A 23,856-nucleotide genomic window follows, 5' to 3' on the forward strand; every position below is an offset into this window, starting at 1 on the left:
CACTGGCTGCCCAAGGGGACTCCTTGGCATGGTACTCACGTGTGGCCAATCTCATGGGCAATGGTGAAGGCTGTGGCTAGGCCAATGTCCTCATTGATGCTGCAGCTTCGTTCTCGCTCACACATGCCACCCACCGGGGCCAGGCCTAGGGAAAGCAGATGGAGCAGTCACATAGAATCATAAAATATCCCAAACTGGAAGGGATGGGGCATGGGTTGAACTGAGGGACATAGGGCCAGCGCCAAGCAGCTGAGCTGGGCATGGGTTGCACTGGGGCATCTAATGATGCACTTCACGCTCACTAACATCAAAACCAGCCTGCTTTTAACAGCTAGTTTCTTCCCACTGGCTTCACTGGCTGCTGGTGTGAGGACATGGGTTTTATGGGATGGGGTCCAGGGTCACTTAGCACTGCCAACTAATTTTGACAATAGCAAACTAAGAAATGCTGAAGATGGGTCAAAACTCACTGAAGGTCATATCCAGCAGTTCTTGTCTCAACAACAGCACTGCTGATGGGGGAACAGGTTGCTTCACCAGGAGGCTGGGATCAGCCACTCCAGGATTTGGTCACCCAAACCCTATCAGGGCAGACTAGACAACCAAGTAGCCTGGGATCCAGCCTGACCACCTGCATCTGGTCCTGACTGACACCCACCATAATGGGAAATCCACTCTGACTCTATCCAAAGGGCTGGAGAAAGGAGAACCTCCCCTGGGATTTGGGCAGCAGATTCTCCTGACTCTCTGCCACCTACTTTCCCAGTGCCATAGGCTGTGCTCCACACCTAAGGGCTGGGGAAGGGACAATGTCCATCCTAAGAGTAGGCCAAGCCACCACAAGTCCTCCAGCCACCACCTCCTTCCCAGGCACCTCATCCACAGCCGCATCAGGTCAGAAGTCCTCCAATTTTTCCTTTTTAACTGCAGTGATTCACAGCAATAATCCCTCCCTGACTGCTTAGTCTAGACCAGGGCAAGACAAATTAGGAGCTACGGCCAGAGTGAGCGGCAGGGTCTGTCTGCGTCTAGCGGTTTAAATAAAGAACTCCCTTTACAGTCATCACAAAAAAGTCTTATTTCTCTCTGCTAAGCCAGGAATACTCCACTAGGCTATGGACCAGCCCTAGATGCAAGTGGTTCTTAATCATCAGGCTGGACCTGACCCAGGGATATAACAGAGAAGCGTTCCAGAGCCCATCCGTCCTCTGGGTTGCTGCTTTTAGTGTTTACAGAAGTAAGAAGGCTACACGGTCTGGCAGGCTGGAAACCATGGGCCTGTTCCTGGCTCTGCTGCTGGCACTTGCAGGAGCATTGGGTGAGTGCTTCCCCTTTGCTTGCTAGTTAGGAAACGCAGATGGGGCAGCCCTCCTGTACCGTGCTCCCGAAGATGTACAAACTGGTCTGGAGGGCCTAGAAGCAAAATCCTACCTACCCAGAGTGCCACAGGGCTTATTCTTGTAGATGCAAATGTCATATCTGCAAAGAGAAAGGAGGTGGCGTTAAGAAGATGCACAATGTTGGCGGCTTCAAAATCTTTCTCAAACACTTCTCAATTTTACCTGTGATTCACATACAGAAAAGCTCACGCAACACTTCTGGCACAGAAAGTACAGACTGCAGCAGGTAGGAAATGCCCCAGATCCATATTTTGCAATACTCCCAGGTTGAGATGCGCCGTGTTCTTTTAAGGATAGCTCTGGCACATTGGTCACTTGACTACTGAGCAGCACTGGATGGGTCAGAGACAAAACACAATGATCCAGCAGCCCTGAAGCTCTGTGGGTTTGGCTGGATGGTCCAGTGCTGCTCAAGAGCATCCAGCATGCTGCTGTGAGCCAGGTACTTCCCCTCAGGGAGGATCAGGCTCATGGAACTACCCTGGCTGATGAAGACTTTGTCTGCACACTCAGGTCTGTCAAATTAAATCGTATCAATCAAACAAGAAGCTTTGATTTTTTTTTTTTTAAGTAGCACACATTTCAGTTTGAAATTACATTTCATTTCAAAGTGCACTTCAGTTTCAATGGTAATGCAATTTTTTTTACAATTTTTCTTTTTCAGCTTAGTTCTTTACTGAGAATTTTCCAAACAAATTCAATATGAGTCGATTTAAAATGACTCTTTCCTCTGTTCCTGGCCCGACTTCCAGCCATTGCATCAAGGAACCGACTGTTTGCACATCATTAGCTGCAAATAAGGAAAAGCTAAACAAGGACAGCAAAGTACAATTTCCTCCCAGCATCCTTGCAATGGGACACCAGCAGCACCTCCAGAATATGGAGATTAGGCCAGAGTGTGAATAATGTTGTTTAACTGTAGAGATGAACTGCATGCCCTCCCTGCCTTTGCTTACCTTCCTATTCCATGCTCCACAGACTCAAATATTTGGGTTTTTGCAAAGCTTTGGCAACACTATGTTCAAATCTACATGGGGAACAGCTGGCTGGTGGGTGCTGCTCCTTGCCCATGAGGCACATTTCGACCCAAGTGTGATTTGGGTGCATGTCATTGAGGACACTGACTGTGATGTGGCTTTTGGGACTTCTGAATGGGCAGCTGACATTCCTGGTGGACTCATGAAAACAAAAGCAGGGAGGAAGCAAATTGACAGCACACAATGGGTTAAGAGCAGCATGTTCCTGGTGATGGCTCCTGTCCCTTTGGCCCCGGTGCTCTCTCGAAGTGTCCAAACCTCTCACCCCCAGGAGGAAGCTGAACAAGTGAAAAACATTTGTTGCTTTGTTTTGAGCGGATCCGTGAAAGCCTTTGGAGTCTACAATTCGACACATGTCCACAAGAGCAAAAAGCCTGCAGCTCAGCAAGATGTTATCAGGAATTTATGAGCGACAGAGCTGGATGTGATGGTGCTGTCCAAGCTAGGCTGCAAGTGGCTGAGGGTTAGCTCAAACATCTGGTGTGAGGCTGAAGAATTCAGAGTCTGTGTTCATGTCCCACACATGGGGAGGAAAAGCAGACACTGCAGTCTTAGGATGATGAGACTGGGGCCAAGGGGATGCTCTCCTTGAGTGCTGTATGGATTCACAGGATGAACATGGATCCACCACTTAATAGGGAAAAAAAAATGCTACTAAATCTTACAGGGTCCCTGCCCCATTGTCCAAGCAGTACTATGTGTGCAGCTGCTCTCAGATGCCCAGGGTGCAGCTGGTGCCTGGGTACTGAGAGCTGCTTGGCACCCTCCATCCTTACAGCTGTCCCCTCCATGGCCTCCATTACTCCACTTTTCCTGTCAGTATTCTCTGTGCTTCCCTCCATACCCTCTGCTATTCCAGGATAAGGCACCCTGCTACTTCTGAGGGAAATCAGATCCTATATTGGCTGGAGAACCTCTGCCATTTTCATGATGCTCAAGTCATACTTGTATGTTCTTCTCTGTCCTTCACAGAGCAGGCAAGTTGGGCTCTCAGTTTCAGTAGGTTGCTGATGTCCAAGGACTCTGGGATGCGTTCCCACCTGCAACATACTGTACATCCTGCTCTATGGACTTGCAGGTGCACAAATACCCATGGCTGCAAACTAAGCTCCTTGTGAGCACAACATGGTGGGAAGACACTGGATGATGGATGATGGTTATCTGAACTGCAGTAATCTGCACTGCTGCAACAGAAGAAGGGTCAGCCACCGCCAGGCCAGCTTGTTGGGGAATGCGTGGAAGGATGTCTTGGATGAGCCATGTGGGTGGAGGTGGAAGACAACAGTGCCAAGGTTGGGATCAGCCTTACCTGGTGATCAGCACCGCGGTGTCATGGTTAGCTATGCCGTTCTCAGGGATAGCGTTCCCGTTGCCGTTCCTGTTCACAATGGATTTCTGCCACTTGCAGAAGCTGTCCAGGGATTTCCCAGCGTGGTGGTTAATCTCCAGTGTGGGCTGGAATGGAAGCAATATAGCAGCATGTTCCCAGAGAAGATCTGATGTGAAGGCACTGACGATTTCCATGTCAGCAGAACACTGAAACCAGTCCAGATACCCTTTCCCCTTCACCAGACACCAAGGGGAAGCAAGACTTTGAAGAATCATAGCATCATTAAGGTTGGAAAAGACATCTAAAATCATCAAGTCCAACCATCAACCCATCCCCACCACGCCCACTAGACCATGTCCCCTTCACTAAAGCTACTTAAGTCTCTCAAAAGCCACTTTATCCTTGAGTCTCATTTTCTCATAGCTTGAAACCAGTTCCCAGCTGTGTTTGGGAGCACACAGTACACCCAGAAAACTGCATGGGGTGGGGAGATTTCCCAGGGTAGCATTCAGAGGAAACACATAGTCCCCCAGAGAGAGTGCTGCAGCACAATGCAAGTGACTCAGCAAAGCCCAGCTTACCTGATCCTCGGTGAGGAGAATCAGCCGGGTCACCAGGATATTGACAATATTGCCCAGACTTGAGTCCTGGAAAAGTTTGGCAACCTGACCTCCAAGAAACAAGAAAAGACGAGTCTTAAAAATGAGCTCGGTAGCAGAGTGATAGGAGAGATGGCTGCAAGGTGGGCACATGTTGGGCACCCATATGGGAAAACAGCACTGCTGAGGGGTCTAAATATAGTCCTAAAGGAAGTAGAAATGTGAATGAGACTCCACATCACTATTTGGATTGCAAAACCTCTTATAACTTGTTCAGATCTTGGTGTTTCCTTCTGGGGAGATTTGAATGGTGAAGATGGAATCCTGCAGCACCTGCACCTTGCTCCTTAGGGTGAAGAAGCCCCATGGCTCCGGCATTTGCAGCCTTAGGGATGGAGCTTTGCTGACTGCTTGTCAGTGGGGAACAAGACAGGATCTCCCAGAAATCTGCTGCCACACGGTGGGTGTTTTACAGCAGATGAAACAGTTTGACACTGTATTGTTTTCAAATCTGGCATCTGCTTTAGAAATGCAAACAGAGCAAGCCATGAAAAGAGATCCTGCAGAGGACAAGACAAAGAACTATCACAAGAGGGGCTTTCATAGGTTTGATGGATAACCTCCAAACTCATCTCACCTCACAGGAGGACTCAGCATGACCAGCAGAAGCTGTTAATACATCTAGCCTGTCATCCCGCTGCCAGCAATGACCTCAATGTGGTGCTGCAGAGGAAGCTCCTCTGCGGTAACCCAGAGACACAGGCAGAGCTGTATGGAAGATCAGGGGGTACTTCTCCATACCCCTCACTCTGATCAGCCCCCAGGCGTGAGAGCTGACTGTCCTCATGCTTTCCCATGTGTCTCTCAGCTTGGCTGGCTCCATTTGCATTGCTAATTTAAGATGAGAGATTCTGCTCAAAAAAAGGGCTTTGTTCTCCCAGTCTAGATCTGGCCTAGCGTGGTCACAGAGGCCAGAGTTTAGCTCTCCTGAAGTGCTTCTCGATGTACAGCACAGAGTCCCTGCAGGCTTTGGAGTATCACTGCTCTGGGACTGTGGCAGCATGTCAGGATTGTTGCCTGGGAAGGAGCACTGCAATCCTGGAACAGATCTCACTTCCCCATTGTGCTCCCTCTGTACCACTTGTCATCTCACAGGAAAAACACACAGTACCCTTTGCCAAACCCAGACATGTGAGGTTCAGAACAAGCTTTACTTGGCTTTCTCTCTGCTACTGTGTACGTGGGCCTCTGGGCTCCCCAAGCTCCATGATGTGGTTATAACACTTACAATATTCATGATGGCCAAGATGTACTGCTCTATGTCCCGCCGGCCGTGGTACCCCACCATCATTTTGTCAGCCACCACCAGGGTCTCCACGTAGCGCTCTGTGCTGACGGATCTCTTCAGGGGCAGCTGGCCTCGCTGGCTGTGGTTGCCTGATGGCTTCAGTGGGGATGGCTTCAGTGTCCGCAGCCACCAGTGCCTCCCCTTCCAGGGCTTCTCATCTGAAGAGGAAAGAAATTTGTCTGCTGCAAAATCACAGAGGTGAGGGGTGGATGCAATTAGCTCGGTTTCACTGCTGGGAAGGAAAGGCATTGCAGGGCCCTGTATGCACCACAGATGGATCCTGCATACACTCAGCCCTGTTCTTGTGCTGAGCATTCCCCTGCTGGCATCCTGCTGCTTTCCTGCTGTGCCCATCTTGCTGCACACAGCACCTCTGCTGTTGCTCTATGGCAGGGCCCTGCCCTCGGCTCCGTCATAGGGAAGAGCTGTGCAGATTTAGAAACTACACAGACATAATCTGACAATAAAGCCACTGCAGATCATTTCCTCTTTCCTTTTCCTGCCAGGACCTGAATTTAGGACTTGGCTTTTCCTCCGCAGACATGGCTGCAACCTCCAAAGCAGCAGCGGGTTTGTAGGAGTGAGCTCCAGGCTTCAAGTGCTACTGATCTGACTGCAGACTTGTCCCCAGTGGGGCTGTCAGCTCTGCCCCATGGCCTGAGCCCCATTGTAGGACAGGAGAGCTGTCTGTGGGGCTTACAGCACTACTGTGCAGTGGGGATAGCTGGCTGCAACCCCCTCTGCTCTGATGCTTATCACACGATATCCAGAGAGCCCAGGTGCCACAGGGGCCAGTGACTACAACCAGGCTCTGGGACAGACCAAAGTGTGGCAAGGACAAGAAGGGCACAGGCATGTGGGGCAGAGTCTGAGCATTCGCGAACTACAATTTCTCAATACATTCTAAATTGGCCAAATCTGGAAGGATTTTTGTAAGAACAATAAGGGAGAATTTTTTCTCAATTCCTCCCTCTATTTACAAATCTAAAGGCCCTGCTGTGAAGCAGAGAGTACAAGAGTATTCCAAAGACCAGGCTACCAGAAACGCTAACATCAGTGAAGTAAATACATAAATAAAACTTTCTTAAATGCAAGAGGGTGGTTTTGTTTATTTGCCATAGAGGACTTTCCCAGCCTGCACTGACATGGACTGTAAGATGTTTGGTGGGCTCAGATACCTAGCACGCCACAGGCTGCATCCATGTGTGGGTACTGGAGGGATGATCGCTTGTACACAACGTGGGGGCTGCCCTTGCCCTCGTTCCCTGCGCTGACGTTGGCTCCTGGGCTCAGCGGTTCGATGAAATACTCCTCCTCATCTGCGACTATCACCCCATGCTGTGAAAGGAAAGAAACAGAAGAGGTAGGGAGAGAAACGGCTGATATGCTGGCGGCTTCTCATAATGAACTTTCTGATGCTTAGCCTCTGAATTTCTGGGAACTGAAACAGCTGAAAGAACATGCAGGAATTCTTTGTTTATGCACGAACACTGAATCCTACAAAGCCATGGACCTAAGCAAACTGAGCCAGCTGCTCGTGGATGCCTCAGGGCATCCACATTGAAGTGCTCAGGAAGTCACACTCATTCCTTGCAAAATTGTAAGAATGTTGTTTCCTATTCCACGCAGTCATTGATCTAATTAAGAGCTGTCCGTGGGATCCTAAATACTATGTCTTCATGTCTACCTTTATCTGCAGCCTAAAATCCTGCAGCTACCACTGCCCCTTTTACAACCCAACTGTCCATTTCCATCAGATGATCTTGTTTCTGCTCCTGTATTTGCTGATTTAGTTATTGAGATGCACTTTTTTGTTGTTGTTTTCTCTTCTTTGAACGAACAAATCAGGGCTATAAGCCCACACTTTGCCCTCTGTCAATGCACCTCCCTGAGAGACCACAATAACCAGTGGGAGCAGCCATCAGCAGGTTGGTCAACTAACCAGCTGCTCCTCTGCAGCTGCTCCTGCCTTTGCAGCAGAGCTTTGCCTCTGCGTGAAAGGTTTGGGCAACATAAAAAGGCTCCTCAAGCCTAACGTGACATATGCAGAAGCTCACCTCCATATCTTTCAGTCTCACCTTCAAGAAATGGAGGTACTCTACCAGCTGAACTTCACCAGTGAGCAACCAAGCCATGAAACTGCCTGACTTTGCTGAGGCAGACCTAGAGTATCCCCAGAGTCTCAGTCTCATGTTATTTGGCCATCCTCTCACTCCCTGTGTGCCAACATAGCTCTGGATGCACGGACCCCAGTGGTCCTGTGCTGATGGGATGGCACAAAACAGGACGGGATGTGGCACAATAGGGACAGAAGTCCTGATCTTCCATATGGGCATGGGGAAGCAGATCACTGCAAAACATCTAGAGGACCTTACATGCAAGGAACCATCTATGTAACAGCATTACTGCTGGGCAAATGGGGAGAGCCTCTCTGAGGTGGATGCTGCCTCCGCAATGGGTCTCTCCCCACCTCCCTCCCTGCTACGAAAGCTGAATCGGGGCAGTGTGCGCACGGCAAAGTCCCCATCTCCCGAGTGCCGGGGGATTTCCTCCTGCACCAGGCCCTGTTGCTCTTGGCTCCTCTCCACCTTTTCAAACACAAGCGAGGTACTGTGAGGTTAGCCTGGCGAGGGCTGCGGCGGAAAGCTGAGTGTCGGCCTGCGAAGCCAGCTGGCTGCCGGCATCGCGGGATGGGGAGAAGGAGGTCACCGCCGGCTTGGGGCAGAGCAGCAGGAGGGGAGAGCACATCCTGCTGCAAACCAGGAGCTACTAGGACAGGGCCCTTCCCAGCCACCCAGACACTATGATCCACAGTTTTCTTGGGGCATGCAAGAGGTCCTGTGACTCTGCGGGAGTGAAGCACTGCTGTCACGGGACTCCGACCCCACAGGCCAAGCGCTGAGGTCTGGGTGGTGGACGTGACACATGCGTGTTGAAAGCAGGCGGCGGAGAGGCCCTGAGAGAGATCTCTGTGGTTTGTGGGGGAGCTGAGCTGGATATCCTGTCTGTGATTCACCCAGGTCAGCTGCAGAGCAGGGATGGTTTATTCTATTAGCTTACAACCACGCTTAGGAAAGGCACTGCAGCTTGGCCCGTCCACCTCCCCTCACACGCACTCGCAGCTGACGTCAGCCCGGCAATGGGGCCATCTGCCGAGCTCCAAACATCTCATCTTCCTGCTGATTTCAGGAGGGCAATGCAGACGGAAGCAGACACCAAGGGCTGAGAACCAGCCTGCATCGCTGCCTTTGAGGAGCTCTGACGCAAGAGGGAAGACAGGCACATTTCTCTCCTGAGGGTGTTTATGCCTATAGCTGTGATCTGCTGACTGCAGGACGTGAGCCCTCCGGCTGCCGTGCAGACTGCAGGGAGAGACACAGCTCTGCTGAACCCAGGCCTCCCCAGGCTGCTCCTGCAGGCTACAGCTTCTTTGTGCTGGGTCTTGCTGGCAGCTCATGGCTGTGACGCTTTGGGAAATAGGACATTTTGCCCTTTGCACCTGGTTAAGTGTGGGTGAATTTTATCCCACTCTGGCCATAGGGGATGAGGCCTGCTGGGACTGCTGGGCCCGCTGCACATGGACATGGCGGTGGGGCCAGGCAGAGGAGTCACAGAATTGTGGAATTATTATGGTTGGAAAAGAACTGTCACATCCCCAATCCCAATCTCAACCCATCCCACCATGCTCACTGACCATGTCTGTCAATACCACATCTTCACAGTTCTCAAACACCTTCAGGGACGGTGACCCCAGAGACCCCACCACTTCCCTGACAGCCTGTGCCAATGCACCACCATTCTTTCTGAGAAGAAATTGTTCCTAATAACCAACCCAAAACTCCCCTGGCACAGCTTAAAGCTATTACCTCTCATCCTGTCAATGGGACAGAACCCTGGTTTTGGCAGCCGGGGTGCAAGCATCTGAGCACAACATGGTTTACAGAGGTACACAGATATTTTACGGGTATGTTGGAGTTGGACATGGCTTGATGCTCATTACACATTTTCATGTCTTTGTGTTGGGCCCCTCTGTGGATTCATCCCTTCCCTCTTCTTTTGTGCACCTCATAACCAGCACTGGTCCCAGCCTGCACCCATTTAGCACCAGAACACAGCCCCATTTTGCATCTAGGAGTTCTCTGAGATCTTCTGTCTCCATCTATTCCCTGCTAAGCAGACCTGGTGCTGCCTGGAGACTGCAGGACAGCAGGAGAGGAGCCAGAAGGGTTTGGCTGTTCATCACTCAGAGGTGATTAGCTCAAGTGGAAGTGCAGCCCCACTCTACCAGCTAAAGACACAGTATCCCCTTGGCTAAATTCCTGTCCCTGTTGTCCTCGTGAATCCTGATGATCTCCCTTCCTGCTGATGCCTGTAACTCTCCACAACAGGAGGACGGAGTTCAGAAAAAGGAGAGGTTGCTGGATGACCCCCTGTACCTCTTTGTGCCTGGCTGCATTTTCCAGACAATCCCTCCAGAGCTAGATCATCTGTGGTCTAAAATATCCCAGCATAAGTGCAGCCGGGCCATTGCTTGACTTGCTCTTGGTGCCCTTTGAAACACGAGGTAGACTAATACTGGATCACTTCTGGCTAGCAGTATTCAGCTACCCTTTAACTCTTCTTTTTAGAACATCAGTAAATTATCTGGGACTTCAGCAGAAGCCCCATATCCAAACAAAAGGCTAACTCGAGAACCAAGAATTTATGCAACTCTGATTTTTGGCTGTGAGATGGAAACATTAGACTCTCTGATATAGTGAGTCAGATTCTCATTTCTGTTAATAACCCGCAGCACTGTTCTGGCAATGAGATTTAGCAATAAATCAAATGTGAATTCATTCCCATTTGGAAGCTCTTCTACACTGCCAGAATGCTGCTAAGAGGTGGGGCTATAGCACAAATATGAATCTGGCCTAGAAAGTCTATTTCTATGTGTTGCTCCTCCAAGAGTGCCATCATCCTTGGGATTCACTAGCAGGGTCTGTTTGCTCCATCCCTACATCTGGTAGGTCTTCAAATGTGCTGTGTGAGCCAGAAATGCCAGAAAATAACAGAAAAATAAGGATGGAATTCCTTAACAAGTGCTGAAAGAGCTAATGAATCATACCTGGAGTATTTCTGAGAGACATTTGTCTGGCCTGTCCTTAAAGATCTCCAGTGATCTTGAGGCATGCACTCTTCAAGCAGCCTAGTGCAGAGATCAGCCATCCTTAGCACTACCATCTACCATTAAGCTTTCTTGATATTTAAGACCATGATGTCTAATCCTAGCTATTGGGAACACACAGAACAGATCATTTCCTCCTGCATCCCATCTTGTCCCATCTTGGTGTTCTCTCTTTACACTGAAAAATACTGGCTATATCTCATGTTGTTTTTTATTTTCCTCCAAGAAACTATATTTTCAGCTCCTGAAATCTGGACAGAGGGGACCAGCCACCCAAGGAATGGATGAGCAATTACAAGGAACTGAATGCATCCCTGTCGTTCTCAGTTGTGACATGAAACTTCTTTGCTGCTGAACTTCTTCCTCACCAGCGCTATATATAAAATACATCTACTGCTGCTACTGCTTGAAGTGGACTTGGGGAGTTCTGTGAGAGCTGTAATAATGGTCTAAAGCTTGGATTGTTCCATTCCAGTTAAAATCAATGGAAAAACTCTTACTGACTTCGGTAGGAAATGGACCTCAACATGGATCAGGAAGTCCTACAAATGTGGAAACGTGGCCTTCATCCTCAGCTGACTTTTGATGCTACTTTGCAGTGTTATATTTTAACACTGATCTCAGACCTTTCCCTCCATCATGAATCCATCTGCTGGAACCCAGAGTTTCTACACCAAATATCAAAGAAGCTGCAACCTGTTCTGCTTTGTGGGTAGCTCTGGTAGTTTGTATGATCCTTGGCTGAGCAAAATGCAGGGACTTACCAGTCCGTTGCAGTTGCTGATGGCGACCTTTGAGTTCAGGTACTGATCCTGCAGGTGGCCCGCATAGTGGCAATCCTCGTGGAAATCATGCTGCCAGTCCACACCATCTCGCTTCCAGTATTCGACAGTGAAGTGCTCAGCCAGCAGGTTGGAGTGCAGTGTCAAGTTGAGGAGGAACTGGGTTCGATGGGCAGAGACTTTGTAGAAAACCTGCTGCTCTGATGGCTCGTAGGGCAAGGAGCCCAGGCTGCGCCGAGGGCGTTGCTTCAGCTGGCTCCTCATGTCAAAGGTGAGGAAGTCCCCGTTTTGGTCCACTTGGATGGGGAATGCAATTTCATAGTGATCGAGGCTGGAAAGGAACTCCTCTGGAGAGGAAAAGCAAAAAGGAGGAATGACATTCTGCAAAGAGTCATAGCAAAACAGCCAACAGTTTCAGCACAGAGCCACAGCCAGGGCAGGATCCTGACCCTGGGAATTCTGTCACGTAGCCATTGTATTTCCAGCAGTCTCACACCCACTTCCACCAGCAAGCACACCATTCATGCTGCAAACAAAACACAGGACAAAAGTCAGCAGGACAAAAGCTCAGTGCTCAGCCCCTTTCAGATCTCTAGGGCTTGTCAGACACTTGTGGCATCAGAGTAGCCTGGCTTCCCTCCAGTCTGATAGAGGGATCAAGCTCACTTGTGAAAGCTTGCAAGAGACATCTAAAACAAAGATAGGAATAAAGACAAGGGACTTCAAACTGTAGCACAGCAGAGATTGATAACTGGATTCTCTCCTCTGTCCAGTCTGCATGATCCTTGGGAGTCCCTAGGACTCTCAGTGAACAGAACATAAACCATGATCACAGCTTCATTAGTACATTAGGTATGAGGCATTCTACTGAGAAGCACCAAGACCTGCAATCAAGTTCTTGCAATCAATATAACATGTTGGGTGCCCAGAACTCCCTAGCTGTGCTAAAAAGGCAGCAAAATTCGAGTCTCCAGCCAGGCCTGCATCTGTTGCACCATCACAGTTCACCAGCTCAGTGCCTACAGTATAACCTTGGCTTAGCACCTCCTCTTGGGGCACTTGAGTTTTTGAGGATGACTCTTACCACTTAGGAAATGTACTCTGACAAGGTCACTGTCCAAAGCACATGATTCCACTTGCGTAGCACTTTTAGCTGACAAAGAAATTGTCAGAAATCTCTACAGAAATCTCATGTTTTATTAGCAAAATGTCTACAGGGTCTGAGCAGAGGTCTAGCTGTATCTGGCAGCCTCAAGACTGGAGGCTTCAGCAAAAGATGCAAAAAAAAGTCATGCACTGAATAGGACAGTTCTCCACTAATAGTGCTTTTTTCTTAAGCCCAAGGGTTAGAGGTTTGCTTACAGGGTAGGACAGGATCTATCCTCTTCATGCTGGAAGAACATCACTGTGCTTCCTGCATTCTATGTGTAGCTGTTTCCTAAGCAAACAGGGAGGCCAGGCTGCTGTGGGGTGGGTGATTTTGCCTGGCTCCACAGCACCCATCTTCAAAGCCTTCCCAGCCATCATAAATTTGGACTCCAAATTACACTCTTACCACATGGCAGCGCTGGAAAGTTTCCTTTCACTCTAGCATGTTTTCCAGTGTGGGAGCTTGACCGAGTGGTTTCCTTGGCCACCACTAATGGGACAGTCCTTCACACCAGCTTGGTTTAGGGGTTAGTTCCCAACCTTCCAAACCATAAGCTTTTCTGGCATCTCTCCCCTGGTTCAACAAGCTAGAAGAAACTATTTGGTTTTTAACTTCCTGTGCTCCAGCTTCCCCTGCATCACACTGCAAACAAACATGACTACTTGTTTTTAAGAAATGACCTCAGGCATGGAAAAATTTGCTATCAGAAATGTCTCGTTTTTCCCTTTCTGCAGTCCACATGGGCAGCAAAATAGTGTCTTGGAAGGAGGTTTGTGTCTAGAAAGGGTCTGGGACCCTGATCCTGACCTATAAAGTACATTCAGGAAGAGTGGCCAGGATCTGGGGCTCAAGCTGTGTGTGGCAGACTGTTCTTGCTGTGCTGGGCACCATGCATCCTCAGGGATGCCACCATGGAAACTGAGGCACAGAAGAAAGAGCTGAGAACAGTGCCTTTCATGATACGGATCCTTTTAGGATGGATGATTTAGAGTGAAGAAGCAACAAATGGAAAAAATAATGAAACTTTCACCTTCATCCAGCATTACAGCTGGTTCCTTCCTCTATGAGATTGGCATCTTTTACTCCCTAACCCTATATACGCACTTCATGTCCACCCAACAGCATTACAGATGTTCCCTTACTCCAACATTTACTCATCCCTTCCTTGGTCACACTGACCCCCATGTTACAGCTCATACTAGGAGCTCCCAACATCAATGACAGCACTGCTTGATCTTCCTTCCTTCCTTCTTTCCTTCCTTCCTTCCAGAAAAGCTATAATATTCCCTCTGCCCCCTCAGCCACTTCATGCTGTATTCATAGATCTTGGCTTGAAACGTACAGTATTGCATCTGCTTATCAGACAGGTTTGCCCTGGTGATAAGCAGTCTGGTGTTTCCAGAGAGCTGTCACACTGCTTCAGAAGAGATACTATAAAAAGCCTTACTGCAGGAAATCCTGCCCAGTGATGGGGACCCAAGGGGAAAGGAGAGAACATGGAGGCAGAGACAGGGGTGAGGAGCAGCATCCTGGGACAAGGACATGCAGGAGCTCAAAGAAGGTAGGGGTAAGCTGAACAAAAAGAAGTGAGCAAAGGTGAAAGCCAAGGAGGGAGGATTTTGTTCCCTCCTTGTGTGCTCTCATCACTGCTTCTGTCATTACAGAGCCACTTAAAGGATGAAAAGGAAGCAGATGTTTGCTCTCATCTTGTCACCAGAGCAAAGAGGAGCCCCAGCTGCAGCCCAGACACAATTTATAAAGGATCATTTGGGAAAACACTCTGGTATCTGTGGCCTCAAACTGCCCTGGAATTGCAGCAGCCTCAATACATATTCTGTGGGTCCATCGGGTGGTATGAGAGCCTGGAGCAGTGAGACTGCCCTCACCTAATGTCCTGTAAAACAGGGAATGTATAATCACTAAGATTAAAATAAGGCATTAGAAAAAAAAATTCCTTTTGATGAAAAACCATTCAGCGATGGAGGCTGTGTGCCGAATCCTTGCCCAACCACTTCAGCTGCAATTCCCTGCATTGTTCAAAACCACAGCCTGAGTTTACACGAGACGTTGTTTACCTTCTGAATCTCGTTACATCTCTGCTGACATGTAGAGGCCTTCAACGTTGGGCTGCTGTTTCCCACATACATAATTACAGCTTATGACTGTAATACCTTAATCTTTTCCCTGCATAAAATAAATACACTGATCTGGAGTCTGCGCATGAGGCACATGAATCCCTCTTCATTATGGCTCACGGGACTGCATGGGCAAGTTGTTCTGGCCAAAATCTGTGGCTTGTTGAAAACATTGGCCTTTATTCTCCATGCCTCCCAACTGCGAAGAGAAGATAGCAGTGTCTCACCCTCTTGAAAGGGTGTTGCGTGGATTATGTACTTACTACCTCAGCAGCGTGAAGTGCTGAGTATTGCAAGCAGCCTGACACTGCTTGTTCAGGATACAAGAAGCCTAAAAAAGCACTCTGACAACGAGAGGGGCCCATGGGGCAGCCTGACCCATGGGATGGGGAGGAGATTGGCTGCAAGCCCTGGCACCACTGGGGCTGAGCCCAGCCCATTGCCCACCCCTGCTCCAGATCTAGGTCAGCAAGGATGTACTAAAACAACTAGCCCAGGGGCTCAGACTGAGGTGTGTTAACAATGTGGGGACTGGTGAGCAAAGGAGGACTGGAGCTGCTGTGAGTCAGGATGGAGGTGATCTGGCAGCAAAGCCATTGTCAGAGCGTCTCTAGTGCTGCGAGCGCGGCTGTGCAGATGGAGGGAGGTGCGAGCTGACAGACGCAGGAGGCCCAGAACAGTCACAACAGGCACTGCCAGAGGCTTTGGCTGGGAGAACCAGAAACCGTGTTTGTTTCACATTAAAGAAAATCTGCCTGTATAATGGTGCACATTGCACAGCGCCTGCATGGCACACAGCTCTGCAGCTGGCTGCATTGCATTTTATCCAGTGCAAGCCACACTATCATGATGCTCCAACAAGATGGTGCTCAGCACCAGGCAGTACATGGCTTTGGGTTCCCTCTGTGCTACTTTCCAGTTCAGATTCACAAAATAACCCAGAGCCACTGTAACCACAGCTGGATGACACTGTATTACCCTGGGCCTACTGCTGCCTTTGCCCAGCTGCATTTAACTTTGGCACACTGGGCATAGAAAATTATGGTCGGATATTAACAACCTGTATGGATAAATGTCCAACTTCACAGCTTTCTCCTTATCCCTGGCACCTGACAGTAGTATCCATATTGTCGCTTAAGAAACAGTCACAAAAGCAAATTAGTATCAGCAATTTAACTACACTATGTAACCCATTCATGCTGCATTGGCACTCAGGGCTCACTACAAGGTTGCCAGCCTCACCTTCCAGTCTGTTCACTCCTAATCTGGAATAAAATCATGTCCAGCAGTACAAAGCTACCAATGCGCAGGACACCCACGTTCTGCTTTCCTTGCAATAACTTACATGTGAAGTACCTGTGTTTAAAAACAGGCTCAACAGAAACACGTAGACGTGTAAGACAGGTACAGAAAGCCCACATTTGAGCAGATCTGAGTGTTTACTAACAGTGAAACATGTATGCACATCCCAAACTGCCCCTCCAGCAGCACACGCTTGTCCACGCCATAGCTGTGCACATCACTTGTGCCTCCAGCAGAGACCTTCATCTCTGCATGTACAAAGCACACAGACCTCCTATGTGCTCCAAAGCCTCTGCTTTACGTGAAGATGATTCACTGCAGCTGAGTGGGAGGGTACTGCTACCATGTGCCCTTCTGCCTCTTGAGTACGTGGCTGTCATCCTACACAAGACCCAGCTGCTTGGAATTCCACAAAAAGCCAAGGAGCACAACACTTGAGAGCAAAAACACATCCTTTCCTCATAGGTCAAAGAAAAACACCTGCAAGAGCAGCAGTAGGCGTCCGGCTGCAGAACATGCAGAAGAGCAGAGGTCAGGCTGCCTCCACCCCCTCCCCAGCACAACCTCACCCTAATGCCTCCCTTGGGCTCAGGCAGATCCAGTGCCCTCTCTGCTCCTACCTTGTGACTGGAACATGTAACCCCGAAAACTGTAGACGGTGGTGGTGAAAGTGACAGTCCATATGAGAAGCCTCCAAGCGATGGCCATAGTTAGCGACGCTTGTCTCAGTGCAGGGAGTATTGTACCGGCTGGAAGAGCGCTGTCCCCACATGTCTCTCTCTCGGCCACCGCTTATGTAGAGACAGGAGTCCTCGGTTCCTCCACAGGCATCCTCAGCCACTCCCAAAGCAGCGAGGCCGACAGTGGCTTTGCTGCACGCAGTGCCCAGGTGCAATTGGAGCCAACATGGGCTAATTGGAGTCAAAGGTTCTTGGTGGCATTGCCCCTGCAGGAGAAAGAGTGACAAATGAGAGGAGAGGAGAGGAGAGGAGAGGAGAGGAGAGGAGAGGAGAGGAGAGGAGAGGAGAGGAGAGGAGAGGAGAGGAGAGGAGAGGAGAGGAGAGGAGAGGAGAGGAGAGGAGAGGAGAGGAGAGGAGAGGAGAGGAGAGGAGAGGAGAGGAGAGGAGAGGAGAGGAGAGGAGAGGAGAGGAGAGGAGAGGAGAGGAGAGGAGAGGAGAGGAGAGGAGAGGAGAGAGAGAAAGAGAACGGAATAGGAGGATATGAGGGAGAAAATGAAACGAAGAAGTCCAGGACTTCGAGAAAAGAAGATTGAGCATAAGAGAAGTGGAAAGAAAGAGAAAGAAAGTGGAGAAAAGGTTGGGAAGAAACTGTAAATGCAAATAACCAAGTCAGCTCACAACATCAGAAAGCTGAGTTATCGTGCCGTCTGAGCACTCTGCTGAGGTGAACTCTGCTCAGTGCATCCCTGAAGCACTCTGGCAGTGTGAAGTGGGATGAGGGGGGTGTTGTCTGCCTTACACTGCAGGAGGAAAGGAGGCCCAAAATAAATGGGAAGCTTTTGTCCTGCTGCCAATGCCCACAATGCCCATGAGGAAGAATGAACGGTTACCTGATCTCAGTTACCTAATTTCTTAAAAAGGAAAATACAAAATGAAAGCATTAAGGGTGGTAGCAAGGAGTGATCTAAAACCCCTATTTCAATTTCCCTTTAGAAATACACTTTAGTGATCACCACTGCATTGAAAGCAGAGCATTTACTCTCTGAGAACATTAGCTAAACCTAAAAAAGTGATTCAAAACAAAGGACCCATTCAGTGAACTCACCCTTACCCTCAGCTCAATCCACAAATGGATCATGAGATTCCAATTGTATTTGTTATTTAAAATGATTTGCTAATTGCTTCAGTGAAAGATTTTTGGCTTGCAGATAATTTCCACTCAGTCTGAGGCAATTATACAGAACTCACATAGTGCTGGAGAGTTGCATAAAGCCTGTGGTTTTCATTTCTATCCAGCCATCAGATGACGTATGCAATGAATATGGCACGTATCTCCTGCCTGGAGAATCCCAAGTATCCGAAGAGCAATGCTCTGCCTGGGAGAAGCCACCAAGCACAACAGAGATGTTTCTGCAGAGCACTGCAGAGGGATAGTGGATGAGCCCATCCCAAAGCCTGACTTCAGCTCAGCAGCATCTTCAGAGCCTGAGTATCATGGGATGGACTAAAGGAAGGTGCACTTGGGAACGTGCACAAGGTTTGGCTGGAGGTGGAACGATGGTGGATTTTGCAAAGGCACCAACAGCAGTGGCCTGTGTGTGGTCTTCATCTCAGCAAGGAAACACTTGGAATAATGTTACCAACCATTGCCTTGCTTGTTCTGGTGCATTTTGAAAAGCAAAGCCTAACTACCAGCCAGGCTGCAGCCAGGAGAGCCCCAATCCCTCCTCATGGACCTCTTCACCTCTTGCCCTCTATGGAGTCTGTAATTTACTTCTGGTTCTGCTCTCCCATCTTTGTTGTGCTGTCAGTGGTACTCCTATGGAATTATGCTCCTGAATGCACAATTGAGGCATGAGAATGTATCAGAGACAATTCCTGCTCCAGTAATTTACCTAAAGATGTCAATGCTATTTCCCTACCCGATAAAAATGTTGGGAGGATTATCTGTTAGTGTATAAAACACAATTTGGAGATCCACAGTTTAAATGTTAAGATTTGTATCTGTCAATTTACAGTTAAAAATGGCCCAGGTCCGTCAGTGGTGCCTTGGGCTGGTGCCCCCTTCCTACCTGGTGCCATGGGCCAGGCTGTCTTCTACCAAGCCCAAGCAAGAGACCCACAGCCACTGCCTGAAAGACTGCACAAAGCATCATCAACCACAAGAACCAAGTGGAGGCTGACCCTCTAAATCCCTTCTCAAGCTGCTCTTGCTCAGCACATGGAAGCAGGAAGCAAAAGCGGGAGGCTTGGGAGGGCTCTCTGCCCTTGGCCACCATGACACGGAGATGCTGATATGAGTATTGCAGGTCTCTGAGACCACAGCTGCTCAGCACAAGCCGTCCCCTGCCATGTCCCCTGCAGGGAGGGCAAGGTGAGGGCAGCAGTAGTCCAGGCTGGCTCATCCCCGCTCTCTGCAGGAAGAGAAAAACTGAGAAAAGCAGAAGGCGAAACCAAAGCCCGGCGTGCTACAGTGCTCTCCTAAGTCAGCATTTTTCAGAATCTATTAAAGCTTGAGATTCCAGCTCTCCAGTTCTGTCACCACTCCAAGGTCTGCGGACAGAAAGCCGCTCAGCTGAAGTGTATTTTCTCCTGGGCTTTCTACTACTAATTTTTTGTGTTTTTCAGCTGTCGAACTAGCTTCCTCCAGGATGTCATTATTTCCTGTCCTACCTCCTCCCAACGACCCCGAAGGGCAGCAGCAGCCTCTCCTCCCCTCTGCCCACCCTGCACAACTCCTGGCCCCAAGCACTGGGAGCCCGCAGCCCCCTGACCTCGGGAAGGATCTCTGGTCCGAGCGCCACGTGTTCGGAATTACAGCTGCAACGTTCCCGTAAGCTGCCGTGGGGGAAGGGCTCCTGCTCCAATTCCTGCACATGGCAGAGGGAGCACACATCCCTCCGACTTCCAAGACCCCAACGAGGCTGTATCATGCATGACAGAGACCCAAAACACAGAAGAGAGAGGAAGTAAGCGGAAAGGACGGGTGCTCCATGGCGTCTTCAACGTGTACAAAGTTTTCCATAACCTCAGTTTTCACATTTTGCTTCCCAAAGGGCAGCGGTCAGACGCCCTTGGGGACCCAATGGCTTTGAGTTGGGATGGGCTGGCTGTAATTGAAGGAGGCTCAGGGTATGGGGTCACCTCTCTCGGTCTCGTGCCTCCCTCGCTTGGGCCGGTTGCGATTTGCTCCTTCCCGAGGAATTCGTTGTCCTTGGCAGGGGCCCCGCGAGCGGCTGACGCTCCCTGCTCCCAACGCCAAGGTGGCTTCACTGCGTGAACCCGTGGGCTGAGCTGCCGGCACGAGGAGCTGCTGCCCGCCCCGGGGACAGTGGGGACACAGAGCAAGGACTGCAGAGAGGTGATGGGGTTTGAGCTGGTGGTTGAGCTCAAGGTTTCCTCTTCCGACACCAAAAACACTCAAAAAAGGGAGAGGAAGGGGGGTTAAAATTCAGGCTGGAAGAAAGAAAAGAAAAGGGAAAAAAGAAAAACAGATGACAACTGTTACTAATTTCAACATCGGGGCTGCAGACAGAATTCCCTGAAAGCCTGGCTTTTTGGCTGGTGAGGCAGCTTTATGGGAAGGTAATAGGAAGCAGATGGGCCCTGGTCAGGGCCAAGAGGAAGGTTCAAGGTGCCTCCTAGTGCAGAAAAGAGGAATTTAAATACTTTTAAAGATGCAGGGCCTGGCGGGTTCCAGGTTTCTCATCCAATTTTTGCAAATGATGAGCTCAGGTGTCCTTTTCCCTTTCTGAGAGAGAAATAAATACAAACACAGATCTCTGCGTCCAGCATTCTCCAGTGGGAGGAAATACTTGCAGTGCACCCCCTTCCCCTCCCCAGCCCTTCCACCGACACATCCTCCCCAGTGTGCAGTGAGAGCGGGGCTGCACGATGGCTTCACCCAGTGGAGTGATTCTGAGCTCTGCTATCAGTGACAGCATTAACGAATGAATGAAAGTAGCTCCTGAACATTGACAACACAGTATAGCCTTCAAAGGAGGGATAGTCCCAAAGCGAGGGGCTGATATGGGATTTATATGACTTGGCTCCTTTACGTACATCTTGCATCACTTTGGGCAAGGCATTCTAAGCTCAAAACGCCTATTCCCAGGCACTCACTGAGTCCCCAAACTCAGTGCTTCTGTGGATCTGATGTATGGGGCTAATGGCACTTCCCATCTACACTGAGGTTGTGATGTCACATCCCATAGCATGACCTGCTGCAGCCCCAATCCAACCACCACATTATCACACGCCCTGAAAGAAGCCCAGCCCAGCCACTATGTGTGATCCCACAAATGCAAAGACCCCTCAGACATGCCCATTGCCCACATGGTCTTCACAGTGCCTGTAGCTCATAGAGTCTGATCCCAAAATGGCCAGGTTTTCCATAAAAACAGCCATCTTTTCACCTGCTCTTGCTGTTCACAGAGGCCCACAAATTTTGGCTGGAAAACCTTGGCTGAAATCTGTTCTGCAAACACTGCCGCAGGGCAGGAGGATAACTCTGTGTGGTCTCCCCCAACTGTCCTGGTTTCAGCTCATGCTTCTCTTCTCAGGGGATATGGCCTCAGATAAAAAAATGCAAACCACTCTGTCCCCGCTACTTGCGATCTGCAAAGCTGAGTGCTGCTGGGGATGGCAACCGGGGCACCCAGACCACCATCCCCATCTCCAGACGCTTACAAGCATGAGCATGTACAGGTGGCTCAAAGTGCAAGTGTGAAGGAAATCATTTAATTGAGGATTGGAATGCTTTAAAAGCCCTGCTGAGCTTTGCAAGGCAGCTCTGCTTGCGTCTCCTTCCTCTGCTGCTTGCAGCTGATCCTGCAGCAATCCCCATTTACCAGAAAGGAACTCAACCTGAGGTGTTTCCCAGTGCCAAAAGCCTGTGCTGGGATTCTTGTTTTTCACTTTACCCACTATTGCATGGTTGGCTATTTTGCACGGCCCCTCACCATGGGCCAGCTCCTTGCTCCATGACCACAGGGACCTTTGTCAGAGGTGACCCAGGTGCTTGGTTCCCTGTGCACATGGTGTAGAGGAACAAGAGATTAATGGGGGTGACTCCATGGCACTCATGGATCTGTTCTAGGGTAAGCAGCACCTGCATGGAGCCATCCTGCAGAGCAGAGTGTGGGGAAACAGTGCCAGCTGATGCCTTCTTGCACCTCAAGGCAGACACTAGAAGTCCTCCCCAGGTTACCCAGGTCAGCCTTTTTGGTGTAAGAAAGCACATGGTCAGAGATCACCAGCCAGACATAGAAAAAACTGCACCAAAACTCAGTGTCTTCAAGGAAAATTAGCTGTCTTCTTGCAATCCAGACCACCTGCAATCCTAATTCAGCAGCCTCTAGGTCCAGACAGGAGAGAAAGGCAGCATCTGCCAACACTAAGTCACTGCTCAACTCCTACAGCCAGGCATGGATGGGGCTATTTGCACAGTGTGGCCAGAGGGGATAACTCCTTCTGTCATGTCCCAGAATCACCTCTAGTCATTGCTACCACCCTTGAACTCCTCAAGCTCTGCAAACCCCAGACTGTCAAAATCCACAGGATCCTCCCTCCCAGCAGCTGCCTGTTTGCTCCCCAGTGTCAGAGCAAGCTCCCATGGTGTGCAGCCATCTCCCATTACCCAGCAGGTCCCTGCACGTCCTGTGGGATGAAGCAAAAAGCACTGCTCCCACTCTGCCTGTTGCAGTTGTAAGTGAGGATGCTGAGCACACGAGAGGGTGCAGAGCTTCCTGACAACTCCCAGCCCTGAATGAGAGGTTGTCCTGATGTTCCCAACAAATATCTGCAGGGATTGCTCAGTTGGAAACCTGCTGATTTACATACGGCAGAAATTGTTTTGCAATCAGCCTGCCAGAATGACAGGGCTTCCACTGGGAAGTCATTTCTCAGCTCCGGAATAAAGTTATGGGTTAAAAACAGAGAAATCAGTGTTAGCTGTCAGCTCACTGCTAGGACCACCAGCTGCAGAATTGAAAAATGGGTTAAAATCACAGATCTGCAGAACAAGATCTTGAACCTCAATCAGCTCCAAGATGGGCCTCTCTGGGGGCATGGCAGGCAAAGAATTCGAAACAAACACGCAGTTATCATCATTCACCAGAAAACAGCGGCTTGCAGCCATGGGATGGTCAGTGCTCTCAGCACTGCAGCAACCCCTTAGGATCTGCTTGCATCCATCCCTGTGCTCCAGTGCACAGCAGGGAGAGAACTTTGGCTTTCCCCTTTCCACTGGCTCGGGGCACTTGCAGCACACTGTCATACGCACGCCCCACTTGGTCCTTTGCAGGAACCAATCCCCACATATGGGGCGACATTTGGAGTTTGCCTGGCTGAGAATTTCTGATTTTACAGCGTTAAAACGAGACCAAATCCCATCCAGAGGTGTCCACCAGCAGTGCTAGGATGCAGACTGACTCTGTCAGGCTGAATCCAATCAATGAGGGGTACAAACCCACGTCTCCATCCCACTGCAGCACTGCAGGGCTGGGGATACCCTCACTGCCTTCCTACTGCCCGCTGCTCTGCACCGCACTGGGCCCTGCCGTGCTCAAACTGGGCACACCCTCCATCCCTTTGTACAAGCAAAGCTTCATAGGGTTTTGGGCTCACTCCAGTACTGTGTGGGAGTGATTTTTTTTCTTTTTTTTAAACACAAGAATTGTTTTATAGTCGAGTCTTTTCAGGGCAATCTTAGTGAGGAAAAGAATGAATTGCTCCCTTGCTCAGTCCAAAATCCAGACTGATTCCACCAGCAAAGGGGCAAAAGGAATCCATTACAAAGTGAAGGCACAGGAGTGGAGAGCCAGGAGCCCCAGCTTCCCTCTGATACTGACTGCTCTGCTTTCTGGAAATCCTATCTCCCTGTTACATAAGGATCTGGCCCTATCTGGAAAGCTGGGGTCACTGCA

At 49.6% G+C, this 23,856-nt stretch overlaps 1 protein-coding gene across 4 annotated transcripts in view; it reads right to left on the reverse strand.

Moving 5' to 3' along the window:
• The window catches only part of ADAMTS10 (ADAM metallopeptidase with thrombospondin type 1 motif 10), a 48,206-nt gene that overhangs the window by 18,350 nt on the left and 6,000 nt on the right, over window positions 1-23,856 (reverse strand). For all 4 annotated transcript variants that reach the window (XM_065745974.1, XM_065745972.1, XM_065745973.1 and 1 more), the window contains 8 exons: window positions 16,871-17,196; window positions 11,646-12,010; window positions 6,893-7,052; window positions 5,655-5,872; window positions 4,349-4,432; window positions 3,747-3,892; window positions 1,436-1,479; window positions 40-145 (listed from right to left, as the gene is read on the reverse strand). In XM_065745974.1, the coding sequence (XP_065602046.1) occupies window positions 40-145; window positions 1,436-1,479; window positions 3,747-3,892; window positions 4,349-4,432; window positions 5,655-5,872; window positions 6,893-7,052; window positions 11,646-12,010; window positions 16,871-16,958 (1,211 nt within the window). In that variant the 5' untranslated portion in view covers window positions 16,959-17,196. The remainder of the gene's footprint in view (window positions 1-39; window positions 146-1,435; window positions 1,480-3,746; window positions 3,893-4,348; window positions 4,433-5,654; window positions 5,873-6,892; window positions 7,053-11,645; window positions 12,011-16,870; window positions 17,197-23,856) is intronic.

This window comes from Cyrtonyx montezumae, unplaced genomic scaffold, assembly GCF_038088225.1.
Source record: "Cyrtonyx montezumae isolate F1298 unplaced genomic scaffold, pur_monq_1.0 scaffold_39, whole genome shotgun sequence".
Classification (NCBI taxonomy): Eukaryota; Metazoa; Chordata; class Aves; order Galliformes; family Odontophoridae; genus Cyrtonyx; species Cyrtonyx montezumae.